Genomic DNA, 15,135 nt, shown 5'->3' on the forward strand with positions numbered 1-15,135 from the left:
TCTAGTTTCTAGAGTGAGAGTTCCCAGAGAGGTAGGGGTTTTCTGTACAAAGCTGCGCTCCCGCCCGAGATCCGCTCCATGCTTTACTTCCTGCCATACTTCCCAACTTTGCTCAAAGTCGCTGGACTCCGCGCTAGTGGAGGGACCGCTGGACCGACAGAGGACCGAGTGGGGAATCAGCCAAGGACCCACACAGGCAGAGTCAACATGGGACCCCAAGGGAGGGGATAGGAGGGCACGGGCCCCAGGCCTCTCATCCCCCATCATCCTCTTCCTCTCCTCTTCAGGATGGAGTGGGTCGCAGCAGGGGGACGAGGGAGGGACCTGCCGGGACAGCCTGGGCCCTGGCAGCTTCATCTGGGCCTGCTGCTGAGCGGTGAGAGGGCCCGGTGAAGGCCTGGCGGGGGTGGGATGTGATGGTGGGTCCTGGGGTAGCTGGATCAGGGGCTGCGGGGAGTGGGGTAGTGTAGTAGAACCAGCTGACCCCCTGTTCCCAGTGCTGGTCACCGCCCTGGCCCAGGCCCCAGCCCCGGATGTGCCAAGCTGTTCTCGGGGAAGCTGCTACCCTGCCACAGGCGACCTGCTGGTGGGCCGCGCTGACAGACTGACCGCCTCGTCCACCTGTGGTTTGCGCGGCCCCCAGCCCTACTGCATCGTCAGTCACCTGCAGGTGGGACTGGGGTGGAGGTGGGGGTCCGAGTCAGGATGGACTAGCAGTGGCTGAGACATTGACCCTGACCCTGATCCGACCCAGGATGAGAAGAAATGCTTTCTGTGTGACTCCCGGCGCCCCTTCTCTGCCAGAGACAACCCAAACAGCCATCGCATCCAGAATGTAGTTACCAGCTTTGCACCACAGCGCCGGGCAGCCTGGTGGCAGTCAGAGAATGGTGAGGCTGCGGGTGGGGTATGGGGGGAGCAGGGCTGCCCACCAAATAGCCTCAAGGCCCTGACCTCTGACTCCTGCCCCAGGTGTCCCCATGGTCACCATCCAGCTGGACTTGGAGGCTGAGTTCCATTTCACACACCTCATCATGACCTTCAAGGTGCCCGCATGTCTGGGAGCCTGCTTGAAGCACCCTGCTTGGCTCCCCAGTGCCCATGAACAGAGTCCCAGATCTTCAGTCCAGCCTCTCTGTACTCATATGCTGTGCCCTGGCTAGATGGGAGGCCCTTTCACCTCCCACAGTTCTGTTGCCTCCCACCTCCAGGCCTGTGTACACGCTGCTCCAATCCCAGGCTGGGTCAGGCGCTGTCTCCCTGGGGATCCTGACTTCCCCACTCGGGGTGGCTTTCCTTCCCGATTCTTTCTTGGCTCACTTTGGTCACCCCTACCTCTCCATGAGCTGCTTGAGAGCAGGCCCCAGCTGGACAGGGTTCTTGACAGGCCTGGGCTGGACTTGGGTCCTGGTGCCCGCTGATGAGCCGTGCTCCCCACCCAGACATTTCGCCCCGCTGCCATGCTGGTGGAGCGCTCGGCTGACTTTGGACGCACGTGGCGCGTGTACCGCTATTTCTCCTATGACTGTGCGGCAGACTTCCCTGGAGTCCCGCTGGCCCCACCACGGCATTGGGACGATGTTGTCTGTGAGTCCCGCTACTCAGAGATTGAGCCATCCACTGAAGGCGAGGTGAGGGCTGGCCTCTGGGCTTGGGGCAGAGAGGGGGCACGGTGGGCGTGCCCTTGGACACAGGTCCAGTGTCTGCAATGCCTCCATGCCCTCCCAGGTCATCTATCGGGTGCTGGACCCTGCCATCCCCATTCCAGACCCCTACAGCCCACGGATCCAGAGTGAGTGCTCCCTTCTCTGAGCCTGGCACAGTCCCAGAGTCCGGCTGCTAACTCTCTGGGGCCTTGGGAGCTATTTTGGGTGTTTCCTAGGGCAGGTGCCAAGTCCAGTTTAGCTCATACAGCTAGAGACAGGAGGTCTCCCAAGGTGACCTTGGCAGCTTCAGCCCCCTGGCTGGGTGTGGGCCAGTGGGTTCCCAGTCTTCTTCCCTCTGCTTAGACCTGCTGAAGATCACCAACTTGCGGGTAAACCTGACACGGCTACACACACTTGGGGACAACCTGCTTGACCCCCGGCGGGAGATCCGCGAGAAGTACTATTATGCCCTCTATGAGCTGGTCGTGCGTGGCAACTGCTTCTGCTACGGACACGCCTCACAGTGTGCGCCTGCCCCAGGGGCACCAGCCCACGCTGAGGGCATGGTGAGGGCCTTCGGCTGGCTGAGCTGGGCTGTGGGCAGGGGCGGGCCCGGCTGGGCCGTGCTGACCACTCGCCTGCCCACCCTCCTAGGTTCATGGGGCCTGCGTCTGCAAACACAACACTCGCGGCCTTAACTGTGAGCAGTGTCAGGATTTCTATCACGACTTGCCCTGGCACCCGGCTGAGGACCGCCATAGTCATGCCTGCAAGAGTGAGTAAGACCCCAGCCCCCACTGCCCCAAAACTCTGTGGCCTGGCTATGCCCAGGGCACAACCTAGAGATGGTTGGTTAAGTCCCTAACACCTAGATTGTGTCTGAAGGATATCAGGAAGGAATTCCCTGGTGGCCCAGTCGTTAGGACTCAGCGCTTTCACTGCCAGGGCCTGGGTTCAATCCCTGGTCAGGGAACTAAGATCCTGAAGCCAAAAAAAAAAAAAAAAAGGATTTGTGAAGGGGCCTTCCTTGGTGGCTCAGATGGTTAAAGAAACTTCCTGCGATGCAGGAGACCTGGGTTTGACCCTGGGTCAGGAAGATCCCTTAGAGAAGGAAATGGCAACCCACTCCAGTATTCTTGCTGGAGAATTCCATGGGCAGGGAAGCCTGGTGGGCTATGGTCCATGGGGTCACAAAGAGTCAGACACAACTGAGCAACTAACACTTTCACTTTTCATCCTGGTCTCAATGCCCCCGGGGACTCCTTCAACCCTTCTCAACAGCGTGCTCTGATGAGGGGCCCAGTAGAAAGCCAAACCCCCACCCACAAATTCTGGCCGGTGGCAGGGACCTAAGGTGGCACTGGGGGTCCCTAAGTCCCTTCCTCTCAGGGCACGGTCCCTCCAGTGACCTTTGCCCTCTCTTCCTTCCCCTCTCCCAAGAGTGCGAGTGCCACGGGCACGCCCACAGTTGTCACTTCGACATGGCCATATACCTGGCATCTGGCAATGTGAGCGGAGGTGTGTGTGATGGGTGTCAGCACAACACAGCCGGGCGCCAATGTGAGCTCTGCCGGCCCTTCTTCTACCGGGACCCAACCAAGGACCTGCGTGACCCTGCTGTGTGCCGCTGTAAGGCGGGAACTGAACCCTGGAGCAGGAAGGCTGTCCCCGGGTTAGAGCAGAGGATGTGCCAGACTATGGCCAAGTTACAGAGATTTGGGGTGGAGGGTGGGGGAGTGGTGGGGGCCAGACTGGGAATCTAGGGTGGGGCTTGAGACTTGACTGGTGCTGGGCTCATTGGCCTAGGGTAACTCTGCACTTCTTTGTGCCCTCAGCCTGTGACTGTGACCCCATGGGTTCCCAAGACGGGGGCCGCTGTGATCCCCACGATGACCCTGCCCTGGGGCTGGTCTCGGGCCAGTGTCGCTGCAAAGAACACGTGGTGGGCTCTCGCTGCCAGCAGTGCCGCGACGGCTTCTTTGGGCTCAGTGCCAACAACCCCCTGGGCTGCCAGCGTATGTGCCTCCTATCCTGATTCCAGTCCTGACCTTGACCCTGGACCTCTTACTCTTGACCCAGCCAGACACGAGCACTGCTCCAGCTCCCCACAGTGCTGATGTCTCCTTCCCTGCAGGATGTCAGTGTGACCCACGGGGCACGGTGCCGGGGGGCACCCCTTGTGACCGCAACAGTGGAGCCTGTTTCTGCAAGCGTCTGGTGACCGGCCAGGGCTGCAACCGCTGCCTGGTGTGACTGGAGGGGGGCCGGAGTTCTGCGCTTGTCCTCAGAGCACAGGGCTGGGGGGTGGTGTCCATGCCCCCCTGGGTGGGTGCTGAGGGCTTAGGGCCTGAACCTGGGTGAGAGGCCAAGGGTGGGAGCCAGTGGTCTGGGGACCATGCTTTCCCCAAGGAGTGTAGAGGCTGAGAGTCATCATCGGACTCTCTTCTGGGCAGAGAGGGGAGTCTGTTTTGGGCCCTCAGCAACCTCTTGTCCCGCAGCCTGGCCACTGGGGGCTGAGCCACGACCTGCTCGGCTGCCGTCCATGTGACTGCGACATCGGTGGTGCCTTGGATCCCCAGTGAGTTGCTGTATAAGGGGCCCTGGGTGGTTGGGGAGAGGATCCTGGGCAGGAGGGCGGGATCCTCTGGAGTAACCACGTGTTCCCCAGGTGCAACGAGGCCACGGGTCAGTGCCGCTGCCGCCAGCACATGGTGGGGCGACGCTGCGAGCAGGTGCAGCCTGGTTATTTCCGGCCCTTCCTTGACCACCTAACTTGGGAGGCTGAGGAACCCCGGGGGCAAGTAAGCGGGGCACTGTTGGGGGGCAGGGCATGGATGGCACTATGGATGGAGAGGCTGGGTTATGGGTGGCGCCTGGTGGAGGGAGGGTGTCTGCCTTGAGCAGGGCGTCCACTGGAGAGCTGGGGCCTGGGGACAGGCTGTGGCAGAAGATCCCCCCACCCCCGGCTGCATTGCCTCCCAGGTGCTCGATGTGGTGGAGCGTCTGGTGACCCCTGGGGGCACTCCATCTTGGACCGGCCCGGGCTTTGTTAGGCTGCAGGAAGGCCAGGTGCTGGAGTTCGTGGTGGCCTCTGTACCGAGAGCCATGGACTACGACGTGCTCCTGCGCTTGGAGCCCCAGGTCAGATCCTGCGACACCTAACCCAGAGCTCACCCTCTGCACGTGAGAGCACCTCCTCCATCATCCCGTGTCCCCCCAGGTGCCAGAGCAGTGGGCAGAGATGGAACTGACCGTGCAGCGTCCAGGGCCTGTGTCTGCCCGCAGCCCATGTGGGCACGTGCTGCCCCAAGACGACCACATCCCAGGGACCCTACGGCCAGGCAGCAGGTGAGGACGCTAGTGGGAGCACCTACCACTGTTTGGGGGGTGGGTTGTGGGTCGGCTGCTCCACTCCAACTGCTCATTCATCTGTTCCTTTGAGTGCCTGCTCCTCCTGGCTGCTGTTTGCCGATGCTGCTGGGCACGGTGTGGCTCAGAGGAAGGAAGTAGAGAGAACCAGGTCTGCTCCTTCAGGGGCCCAAGTTCCAGAGGCCAAGGCAGGAATTGAGGGGAGCCCATTCAGTGTCAGGATTGGGGGGTGCCTGTAGGGGCTTGGGAGGGTGTCAGAGTGCTCTGAGCAGGGATGTAACTGGCCTGATTAAGGTTTTTATTATATTGGGGGGTTCGTATTTGTTTCATGGATCTTTTTTTTAAAATCATTATTTCTTTTAAACTTTTTATCCTGTAAAAATAGAAATCAAATCCCTTATGATTATACAGTGGAAGTGAGAAATAGATTTAAGGGCCTAGATCTGATAGATAGAGTACCTGATGAACTATGGACGGAGGTTCGTGACATTGTACAGGAGACAGGGATCAAGACCATCCCCATGGAAAAGAAATGCAAAAAAGCAAAATGGCTGTCTGGGGAGGCCTTACAAATAGCTGTGAAGAGAAGCGAAAAGCAAAGGAGAAAAGGAAAGATATAAGCATCTGAATGTAGAGTTCCAGAGAATAGCAAGAAGAGATAAGAAAGCCTTCTTCAGCGATCAATGCAAAGAAATAGAGGAAAACAACAGAATGGGAAAGACTAGAGATCTCTTCAAGAAAATTAGAGATACCAAGGGAACATTTCATGCAAAGATGGGCTCGATAAAGGACAGAAATGGTATGGACCTAACAGAAGCAGAAGATATTAAGAAGAGATGGCAAGAATACACAGAAGAACTGTACAAAAAAGATCTTCATGACTCAGATAATCACAATAGTGTGATCACTGACCTAGAGCCAGACATCCTGGAATGTGAAGTCAAGTGGGCCTTAGAAAGCATCACTATGAACAAAGCTAGTGGAGGTGATGGAATTCCAGTTGAGCTATTCCAAATCCTGAAAGATGATGCTGTGAAAGTGCTGCACTCAATATGCCAGCAAATTTGGAAAACTCAGCAGTAGCCACAGGACTGGAAAAGGTCAGTTTTCACTCCAATCCCAAAGAAAGGCAATGCCAAAGAATGCTCAAACTACTGCACAATTGCACTCATCTCACACGCTAGTAAAGTAATGCTCAAAATTCTCCAAGCCAGGCTTCAGCAATATGTGAACCGTGAACTTCCAGATGTTCAAGCTGGTTTTAGAAAAGGCAGAGGAACCAGAGATCAAATTGCCAACATCTGCTGGATCATGGAAAAAGCAAGAGAGTTCCAGAAAAACATCTATTTCTGCTTTATTGACTATGCCAAAGCCTTTGACTGTGTGGATCACAATAAACTGTGGAAAATTCTGAAAGAGATGGAAATACCAGACCACATGATCTGCCTCTTGAGAAATCTGTATGCAGGTCAGGAAGCAACAGTTAGAACTGGCCATGGAACAACAGACTGGTTCCAAATAGGAAAAGGAGTACATCAACGCTGTATATTATCACCCTGCTTATTTAACTTCTATGCAGAGTACATCATGAGAAACACTGGACTGGAAGAAGCACAAGCTGAATCAAGATTGCCAGGAGAAATATCAATAACCTTAGATATGCAGATGACACCACCCTTATGGCAGAAAGTGAAGAAGAACTCAAAAGCCTCTTGATGACAGTGAAAGTGGAGAGTGAAAAAGTTGGCTTAAAGCTCAACATTCAGAAAACAAAGATCATGGCATCCGGTCCCATCACTTCATGGGAAATAGATGGGGAAACAGTGGAAATAGTGTCAGACTTTATTTTTGGGGGCTCCAAAATCACTGCAGATGGTGATTGCAGCCATGAAATTAAAAGATGCTTACTCCTTGGAAGGAAAGTTATGACCAATCTAGATAGCATATTCAAAAGCAGAGACATTACTTTGCCAACAAAGGTCCGTCTAGTCAAGGCTATGGTTTTTCCAGTGGTCATGTATGGATGTGAGAGTTGGACTGTGAAGAAAGCTGTGCGCCGAAGAATTGATGCTTTTGAACTGTGGTGTTGGAGAAGACTCTTGAGAGTCCCTTGGACTGCAAGGAGATCCAACCAGTCCATTCTGAAGGAGATCAGCCCTGGGATTTCTTTGGAAGGAATGATGCTAAAGCTGAAACTCCAGTACTTTGGCCACCTCATGTGAAGAGTTGACTCATTGGAAAAGACTCTGATGCTGGAAGGGATTGGGGGCAGGAGGAGAAGGGGACAACAGAGGATGAGATGGCTGGATGGCATCACTGACTCGATGGACGTGAGTCGGGTGAACTCCGGGAGTTGGTGATGGACAGGGAGGCCTGGCGTGCTGAGATTCTTGGGGTCGCAAAGAGTCGGACATGACTGAGCGACTGAACTGAACTGAAAAATAGAAATACATAGAAGCAGAGAGAATAGCATAATGAGCCTGGCTGTACCCACCATGGACATTTGGCCAACTTTACATTTAACAAAGACTCATCTGGTTTCCCAGTGGAGGATAGACCTAAAGGGCCCAGGTGGAAGGTGGGAGCTCTGCTAGAAGTTACTGAGTTAGCCGAATGACAGCAGGCTGGACACAGGTGTAGCAGTTGAGGTGGCAAGGAAAGGAAGTTTCCATAGGGTTCTGGTGGCAGAGCTGACAGCTTAGACATGTAGGAAAGGGAGAAAATGTGGAAAGGTGTCTCCAGGGTTTGGGGCTTGGGCGTCTGGGTGGCATGGGCTCTTTTCTGAGATGGAGACCTAGCGGGGAGCACTTCTGAGATGCTGAGACATGAGGGGACAAGGCCGGGGGTGGTTGGATTTGTGTGTCTGGAATTACTGGAGGGCTCACGTTGGAGATGTAAGACTTGTCTGTAAAGAGGTGGTTCTCAATTAAATGACCAGAAAAAGGAAGGAGGAGCAGAAGCAAGCTTTGGGGTACTCTAGTGTTAGAACCCAGTAGAGAGGGAGCAGCTGGGGGATGGGGAAAAGTCAGGAGTCTGGACAAGGTCCCAGAAACTGAGAAGAGCGTCTGAGGAAGGAAGGCGTACGGTTCTCACTGCATGGTGCTGGACGCCTCAGCAGATAAGAATAGAGAAGTAGCTGCTGGGTTTGGCTACAGGGAGGTCACCGGTGACCTTGGGACAGGCCGACTGCATGGCATGTTGGGACACAAGCTCCTCGGGAGTGGGAGGCTTAGAGAGTGGACGCAGTGACTACGGTTACATTTTAGGGCTGTGTTGGGCAGGAGAACAAAGAGCAGCAGCTGAGGGAGACCTGAATCTTGAGTAAAGATTTTTTCAGGGAGAATCGAAGAAGAACCCTAGGGTGGGTTTAGAAGCTGCTGGGAATGACCTGGGGCAGGGGGAGGTGATGCAGTCTTGATGAAGAGGAGCCTTGGTCAAAGGTTGGAGGTGGGGGTTGAAGGAAGCGTAAAAAGGACCTGGGGGAAAACTGGAAGCTATTAAGGACTGATGGTGAAGCTGAAACTCCAATACTCTGGCCACCTGATGTGAAGAACTGACTCAGAAAAAAACCTTGATTCTGGGAAAGATTGAAGGCAGGAGGAGAAGGGGATGACAGAGGATGAGATGGTTGGATGGCATTACCGACTCGATGGACATGAGTCTGAGTAAACTCCGGGAGTTGGTGATGAACAGGGAAGCCTGGCATGCTGCAGTCCTCGGGGTCACAAAGAGTCGGGCACAACTGGGCAACTGAACTGAACTGAATATTTGTGCCAGGGAAATGCTGTGGGGTTGCAAGGCCATATGAAGTATTTTCAGCACAGGTGATGATCCCAGTGAAGGCACGTTTATGGGAATCTTCTATACAGATTCTCTGCCTGGTTGTCAGCTGTGGCCCAGACAGTGGCCCAGCGCAGTCTGTTTCTTGGCCAGTGGTTTGGTTGCTGGGTGTGGCGAGGGGAGGCCCAAGAAGAGGCATAGGGGAACTCTGGGTGACCCCCATACCTGTCCTCCCCTACCCCAGGCACATGGTGTTTCCCAGACCTGTCTGCCTGGAGCCTGGCATCTCCTACAAGCTACATCTCAAGCTGGTGCGAACAGGAGGAAGTGCCCAGCCTGAGGCCCCCTATTCCGGAGCCAGCCTACTCATTGACTCGGTGAACACCTCCTTCTTCCCATACCTACCAAGATGGTGGGGCCTGTGGGCTGGGTCTCGTAGTGGTGGCCAGATGGACAGCGCTGGGGATGGAACAGGCAGGTCTGGGGGGACCCAGCTTCGTGTCCTGGTGGTCCCACGTGGTCCAGGCTCTGAACTGCACTCTTCCTTCTCATCTCTCAAGCTGGTGCTGCTGCCCCGTGTCCTGGTGCTGGAGATGTTTAGCGGGGGTGACGCAGCCTCTCTCGAGCGCCGGGCCACCTTTGAACGCTACCGCTGCCACGAGGAGGGTTTGATGCCCAGCAAGCCCCTTCCTTCTGAGGCCTGTGCCCCCCTCCTCATCAGCCTGTCCACGCTGCTCTACAACGGAGCTCTGCGTGAGTGTGTGTGGTGTGGCTGGTGGGGTGGAGGTGTGGGGGCTCAGCCTGACCTGCCCTGTTCCCTCTCCCCACAGCCTGTCAGTGTGACCCCCAGGGCTCCCTGAGCTCCGAGTGCAACCCCCATGGCGGTCAGTGTCGGTGCAAACCTGCAGTGGTTGGGCGCCACTGTGACCTCTGTGCCCCTGGCTACTATGGCTTTGGCCCCACGGGTTGTCAAGGTATTCACTGGCCTCATCCCTCCAGTTGTCTGCCCCCCTCCCCACTACTGTTCTTCCTCCTTTTTCTGGTGCTACTTCTTCCTTCTCATTCTGGCTTCGGACCCCACATCCTCAGCCCTGATCACTTGACCTTCTCTTCCATCCCCTGACCTTCCACCCTGACCTCACCCAGCTTCCCCTCAAAGCCCCTCCCTGGCTCAGTCTCTGCCTTGCCCCCAGCCTGCCAGTGCAGCCCCGAGGGGGCGCTCAGTGGCCTGTGTGATGCCACCAGTGGGCAGTGCCCCTGCCGAGCTGGTGCCTTTGGGCTTCGCTGTGACCGCTGCCAACGAGGCCAGTGGGGGTTCCCGAGCTGCCGGCCCTGTGTCTGCCATGGGCACGCAGACGAGTGCGACCCCAACACTGGCACTTGCCTGGGCTGCCGGGACCACACTGGGGGTGAGCACTGTGAAAGGTGAGCCTGGAGCAGCCGTGGACGAGCGGGTGGGTAGGCACACCGCTCAGGGAGGATGCAGCGTTTCCCTCTGCTCCCTGCAGGTGCATTGCTGGCTACCATGGGGACCCCCGGCTGCCCTACGGGGGCCAGTGCCGGCCCTGCCCCTGCCCCGAAGGCCCCGGGAGTCGGCGGCACTTTGCTACTTCCTGCCACAGGGATGGGTACTCGCAGCAGGTTGTGTGCCACTGCCGGGCAGGCTACACAGGTGAGTGAGGAGGTTCAGGCGCGGGACCAGGGTGGAGCAGCTGGGCTGAGCACTCACGCCTCCCCCCCACCCTCCGACCGTGGGCAGGGCTGCGATGCGAAGCTTGTGCCCCCGGGCACTTTGGGGACCCATCAAGGCCAGGCGGCGGGTGCCAACCATGCGAGTGCAGTGGGAACATTGACCCCACGGACCCGGATGCCTGTGACCCCCACTCGGGGCAATGCCTGCACTGCTTATACCACACGGAGGGGCCGCGCTGTGCCCACTGCAAGCCTGGCTTCCATGGGCAGGCTGCCCGACAGAGCTGTCACCGTGAGTGTGGGGATGGGAGAGGACCACTGGGTGGGGCTCCCCTTGACTGGTGTGCACCCCTTGACTGGTGTCCCCATCTCGGCTGGCACAGGCTGTACCTGCAACCTGCTGGGCACAGATGCCCGGCAGTGTCCATCCACTGACCACTGCAACTGTGACCCAAGCAGTGGGCAGTGCCCATGCCTCCCCAACGTCCAGGGCCTGAGCTGTGACCGCTGTGCCCCCAACTTCTGGAACCTCACCAGTGGCCGTGGCTGCCAGCCCTGTGCCTGCCACCCGAGCCGAGCCAGAGGCCCTGCCTGCAACGAGGTAGGGCACTTCCTGTGGACCCCTGGGTGGGTGGGGCCAGCTGCCTGCCTCCGGTCTCGGCTCTGCCCCTGATTGACCTCTGCCTGTTCCCACTCTAGTTCACAGGTCAGTGCCACTGCCGTGCTGGTTTCGGCGGGCGGACCTGTTCTGAGTGCCAGGAGCTCCACTGGGGAGACCCTGGGTTGCAGTGCCGAGGTAAGGGGGCTAGAGGGGCCAGAGTAGATGGGGGGGTGCTTCCCAGGGTGCTCCACTGGCACCCTGACCCTGTGGTCTGTCCTTTGCCCACACAGCCTGTGACTGTGACCCTCGTGGGATAGATACACCTCAGTGTCATCGTTCCACGGGCCACTGCAGCTGCCGCCCTGGCGTGTCTGGCGTGCGCTGTGACCAGTGTGCCCGTGGCTTCTCGGGAGTCTTTCCCACCTGCCATCCCTGCCACGCGTGCTTTGGGGACTGGGACCGCGTGGTGCAGGATCTGGCGGCCCGCACACGGCGCCTGGAGCAGTGGACGCAAGAGCTGCAGCAGACGGGCGTGCTGGGTGCCTTTGAGAGCAGTTTCCGGCACCTGCAGGAGAAGCTGGGCACTGTGCAGGGCATCGTGGCTGCCCGAAACGCCTCCGCCGCCTCCACTGCACAGCTCGTGGAGGCCACAAAGGAGCTGCGGTGCGGACGAACCCGAGGATGAGTGGTGGGATGGGGCAGGGGCCCAACGCGCCAGGCCTGAATTCTGTATCACTTCACACAGGCGCGAAATCGGGGAGGCCACGGAGCACCTGACCCGGCTGGAGGCTGAGCTTACAGACGTGCAGGATGACAATTTCAACGCCAACCACGCACTGAGTAGTCTAGAGCGAGACGGGCTTGCACTTAATCTCACGCTGCGGCAGCTTGACCAGCATCTGGACCTGCTCAAGCATTCAAACTTCCTGGGTGAGTTGGTGACCCCTGAGGCAGTTGGATCAGGGTGGATCTTCAGCTGACTGCCCGCCTCTGCCCAACTCAGGTGCCTATGACACCATCCGCCAGGCCCACAGCCTGTCTGCAGAGGCAGAACGCCGTGCCAACATGTCGGCCCTGATAGTGCCCAGCCCTGTGAGCAACTCAGCAGACACCCGGCACCGGACAGAGTCCCTGATGAGTGCCCGGAGGGAGGATTTCAACCGCAGGCACATAGCCAACCAGCGGGCCCTGGGCGAGCTCTCTGCCCGTACCCACGCCCTGAGTCTGACAGGCATCAACGAACTGGTAAGGCTCAGTGTGGGGTGGGACATGTGGGTGTGGCTGTTCCTTCCCCCAGCCCTGACTTGTTCTGTGCCTGGCAGGTGTGTGGGTCCCCAGGAGATGCGCCCTGTGCTACGAGCCCCTGCGGGGGTGCCGGCTGCCGGGATGAGGAGGGGCAGCCCCGCTGTGGGGGCCTCAGCTGCAGTGGGGCAGCAGCCATGGCGGACCTGGCGCTGGGTCGGGCCCGCCACACACAGGCAGAGCTGCAGCGGGCGTTGGCAGAAGGCGGTGGCATCCTCAGCCAGGTAGCTGAAACCCGTCGACAGGCAGGCGAGGCCCAGCAGCGGGCCCAGGCAGCCCTGGACAAGGCTCATGCGTCCAGGGGCCAGGTGGAGCAGGCCAACCAGGAACTGCGGCAACTTATCCAGAATGTGAAAGACTTCCTCAGCCGTGAGCCTCCCTGTGGCCCAGGCCACGTGGTGTTTCCCTTGTGTCTGTGTTCATACTTGAGTCAGAGCCCACACGGCACCTGTGTTTGTGACCACCAATGGGCAGGGACCCAGGATGTGTGGACCCCGAGCCCTGCCTTTATGTCATCCCAAAGTCCATGGCCCCAAATCTGTGTCCCATGTAGAGTCCTGTCCTTGTGGTTACTAGCTGCTGGTTACTGTCCTTCTGCCTGCTAGCAAATCCATACCCCATGTGTGGTCTCTGAGTCCATATCCCCAGATGGTGTCCCTGTGCCCAAGCTCTGACCTTAAGTCCTTGCCTGTGTCCCCATAGAGGAGGGGGCTGACCCTGATAGCATTGAGATGGTGGCCACCCGGGTGCTAGAACTCTCCATCCCAGCGTCGCCTGAGCAGATCCAGCAGCTGGCGGGTGAGATTGCAGAGAGGGTCCGGAGCCTGGCAGATGTGGACACAATCCTGGCGCGCACTGTGGGAGACGTGCGCCGGGCCGAGCAGCTCCTGAACGACGCGCGGCGGGCACGGTCTGATCCCCAACCTTGGACCCTCCTGCACCCCCGCTGCCCCCTCCTTGACACCTGATCCTGATACTGGCAGGCTCTGACTCCCTCTCTTCCCTAGGAGCCGGGCTGAGGGTGAGAAACAGAAGGCAGAGACAGTCCAGGCAGCACTGGAGGAGGCCCAGCGGGCACAGGGTGCTGCTCAGGGTGCCATCCAGGGGGCAGTGGTTGACACACAGGACACAGAGCAGACCCTACACCAGGTGTGGCCTCCCTGGACACCAGTGGGCCCAGGTTAGGAGCACACCACATAAACCCCTTTAATCCTGGGCCCACCCACGGCAGGTGCAGGAGAGGATGGCAGGTGCTGAGCAGGCACTGAGCTCCGCAGGTGAGCGGGCTCAGCAACTGGATGGTCTCCTGGAGGCTCTGAAACTGAAGCGAGCAGGGAATAGCCTGGCAGCCTCGAGTGCCGAAGAAACGGCTGGCAGTGCCCAGGATCGTGCCCGGGAAGCTGAACAGGTGGGTTGAGGCAGAGCCAGCTGGAAGGGCTGGGGATAGAGGCTGGGCCTCCACTGGGCCACCACTCAGCCCCCGGCTTCTACATCCACAGCTGCTGCAGGGCCCCCTGGGGGACCAGTACCAGACAGTGAGGGCCCTGGCTGAGCGCAAGGCCCAGGGTGTGCTGGCTGCGCAGGCGCGGGCAGAGCAACTGCGGGACGAGGCTCGGGGCTTGTTGCAAGCCGCTCAAGACAAGCTGCAGCGGCTGCAAGGTGAGGATGGGGGTGGGAGGGCCCCAGAAAGGTGAGGCTCTCTGGGAGAAGGACCCTTCATCTGAGACCCGTCTCTGCCAGAGCTGGAAGGCACTTATGAGGAGAACGAGCGGGCGCTGGAGGGCAAAGCGGCTCAGCTGGACGGGCTGGAGGCCAGGATGCGCAGTGTGCTTCAGGCCATCAACTTGCAGGTCCAGATCTACAACACCTGCCAGTGACCCCTGCCCGAGGCGCCCCCCGGTCCCTAGCCTTACCCCGCACGCATGATCGCCTGTGCATGAACAGTCCTCAGCCTGGCAAGGCCCCCCCAATAAACCAGTGTGAATTCCCGGGTGTGGTCTGGACTCTGATTTGGGGAGGGCGGGGTCTCTGGGAGGAGTCTGTAGAGGCGGCCACCGCCGGGCCCCAGCGAGGCCCAGGCACCGGAGCCCCGCCCCCTCCGCTCGGCCCGCCCCCGAAGCTGCCCGGCGCCGCGTGCCCGCTCCCGCCGGATGTGCGTCACCGGCCCTGCGTGCAGCCACCCGCGGCCGTAACTGGAAGTCGAAACAAAACAAGCAGCTGAGGTGGTGGCGGCGGCGCCGGGACGGGGGAGGGGCGCGCCGGAACCGGAACCGACCTGACGCCGGAACCGGAACCGAGAGCGGGTTGCCAAGGCCCGAAGAGGGCTGGCGGCGGCGGCGGCGGCGGCCTCGCTCGGTGAGTGGGGCTGGCCGCTGCTCGCCTGTCGCGCCGGAGCGGGGAGGCCGCAACGCGGGCCCGGGGCGGCCTATTCAAGGTCACGGGCCGTCCAGTCTCCACCCCTCGAGTCCGGCGGCCTGCTGGGCCCACTACTGCAGGCTGGGTTGTTACACTCAGCCTGTGGCCGGCCGGCCGTCTCCGAGAGGGCTGGCGGCGACTGAGGGCGGCTTTCTGGAGGAGGTGGTGGTGGGCCCGGGGTTCGGAGGCTGGAACTGGGTCGCAGCCCGGCTGGGGCGCTAGTCTGTGGTCAGTAACCCGGCGCGGCCGGATTAGGCTACCTTGGGTCTCTAGGCAGCCCCTTTCCCTCCTCAACGTCCCAAGAGGATAGGGGAGGGACGCGACCTTCAG

At 59.2% G+C, this 15,135-nt stretch overlaps 1 protein-coding gene across 2 annotated transcripts; it reads left to right on the plus strand.

Annotated features, from left to right (window-relative positions):
* Positions 1-91: 91 nt before the first annotated feature.
* LOC133235722 (laminin subunit beta-2) lies at positions 92-14,378 on the plus strand. 2 transcript variants are annotated; one of them, XM_061397539.1, is made up of 33 exons: positions 92-196; positions 288-376; positions 498-670; positions 755-890; positions 973-1,046; positions 1,443-1,631; positions 1,729-1,792; positions 2,010-2,212; positions 2,301-2,421; positions 3,087-3,275; positions 3,482-3,661; positions 3,781-3,893; positions 4,145-4,224; positions 4,315-4,447; positions 4,629-4,787; positions 4,867-4,994; positions 9,040-9,172; positions 9,356-9,548; positions 9,626-9,769; positions 9,989-10,220; positions 10,304-10,467; positions 10,555-10,779; positions 10,871-11,088; positions 11,187-11,283; positions 11,379-11,751; positions 11,834-12,018; positions 12,092-12,333; positions 12,411-12,759; positions 13,093-13,300; positions 13,398-13,539; positions 13,622-13,798; positions 13,890-14,049; positions 14,131-14,378. In XM_061397539.1, exons 2-33 carry the CDS (start codon positions 289-291, stop codon positions 14,265-14,267), a joined length of 5,409 nt encoding a protein of 1,802 aa, XP_061253523.1. In that variant the 5' UTR covers positions 92-196; position 288; the 3' UTR covers positions 14,268-14,378. The 2 variants fall into 2 exon arrangements, with proteins under 2 accessions (XP_061253523.1, XP_061253524.1); XM_061397540.1 differs by lacking the exon at positions 10,555-10,779.
* Positions 14,379-15,135: the final 757 nt, after the last annotated feature.

Source organism: Bos javanicus, chromosome 22, assembly GCF_032452875.1.
Source record: "Bos javanicus breed banteng chromosome 22, ARS-OSU_banteng_1.0, whole genome shotgun sequence".
Lineage (NCBI taxonomy): Eukaryota > Metazoa > Chordata > Mammalia > Artiodactyla > Bovidae > Bos > Bos javanicus.